Source organism: Fibroporia radiculosa (genome assembly GCF_000313525.1).
Source record: "Fibroporia radiculosa TFFH 294 genomic supercontigs, scaffold45022, whole genome shotgun sequence".
Taxonomy (NCBI): Eukaryota; Fungi; Basidiomycota; class Agaricomycetes; order Polyporales; family Fibroporiaceae; genus Fibroporia; species Fibroporia radiculosa.
Window position 1 is genome coordinate 2,329 of NW_012133093.1, and position 861 is coordinate 3,189.

At 50.1% G+C, this 861-nt stretch overlaps 1 protein-coding gene across 1 annotated transcript; it reads left to right on the forward strand.

Annotated features, from left to right (window-relative positions):
- Nucleotides 1-206: 206 nt before the first annotated feature.
- Nucleotides 207-356, forward strand: FIBRA_09452 (uncharacterized protein; the record flags this gene model as incomplete). Its single annotated transcript, XM_012321749.1, has 2 exons — nt 207-275; nt 330-356. The coding sequence occupies 2 exons, from the start codon at nt 207-209 to the stop codon at nt 354-356; spliced, it is 96 nt and encodes a 31-aa protein (XP_012177139.1).
- Between the last annotated feature and the right edge of the window lie 505 nt (nt 357-861).

Here is an 861-nt window from a genome sequence, read left to right on the forward strand (position 1 = left end):
GGTAAGTAATCTCGCATCTTTCGTACCGTCTCTAGTTGACCGTTTCATTCGTAGAACGCGCCGTGAAGTCGCCGCTAACCTCGCCCCGCGTTGCGAAGCGCGCGAAGTTGTCGGTCGACCTGTCGGCGACTTCGGATCCATTGTTGCGCGCCGTGTCGAACCATTCGGCGCTCGAAGCGGTTTGCCTCAAGCAAGAGATTGTCGCAATGCGAATTGCGCTCCTTCAGGACATCGACGCAGCTTTAGCCAACCAGGAGCGGTTGTATCTAAGTAAGGTAAGTGTCAAGAAGGGGCCGCCAGTTGCGTCGTTGTCGAAGGTTCCGAAATAGTGCTTGGGCGGTCACGGGTATAATTAGTTTTCTTCTCGTTGTGTACTATTATGTTGAATATATTGTATTGTGCGTTTGTTGCACCTTTGTGTGTTCGGAATGAGCGGAAATCACCTTGAAAACAAAGATCTAGGGTCTCAAATCGTGTCATTAGTTTACAATTTGCGTTAGTAAATCTAGATTTCTTATGGATCATCGTCACCATTCGAATCAGTGAGTTCTAACTCTCGCAGTCGTTCAGTCGAGACGTCGAGGATGTCGTCGGGTATGCTTATCTCCCTTCGGGCGAGATAAGGCACGACTCGGAAAGCAGCCACCGGTCTGTCCAGAATGGCGCCGTCAAGTTCACATAAGATGTAGGCACCTCCCCGGTTTCATGCAACTACAACCACGGGCCCGAGATATCGTGGCCTCATTTTCCGATTGAGCGCCTTCTCGATAGCCGTGTTTCGAATTAATACCAACGCTCCCTTCTTGAAATTGAAATCTCGAATCGTAGCTGCGTGATCGGTCTTGAATTGCTGTGCTGCGG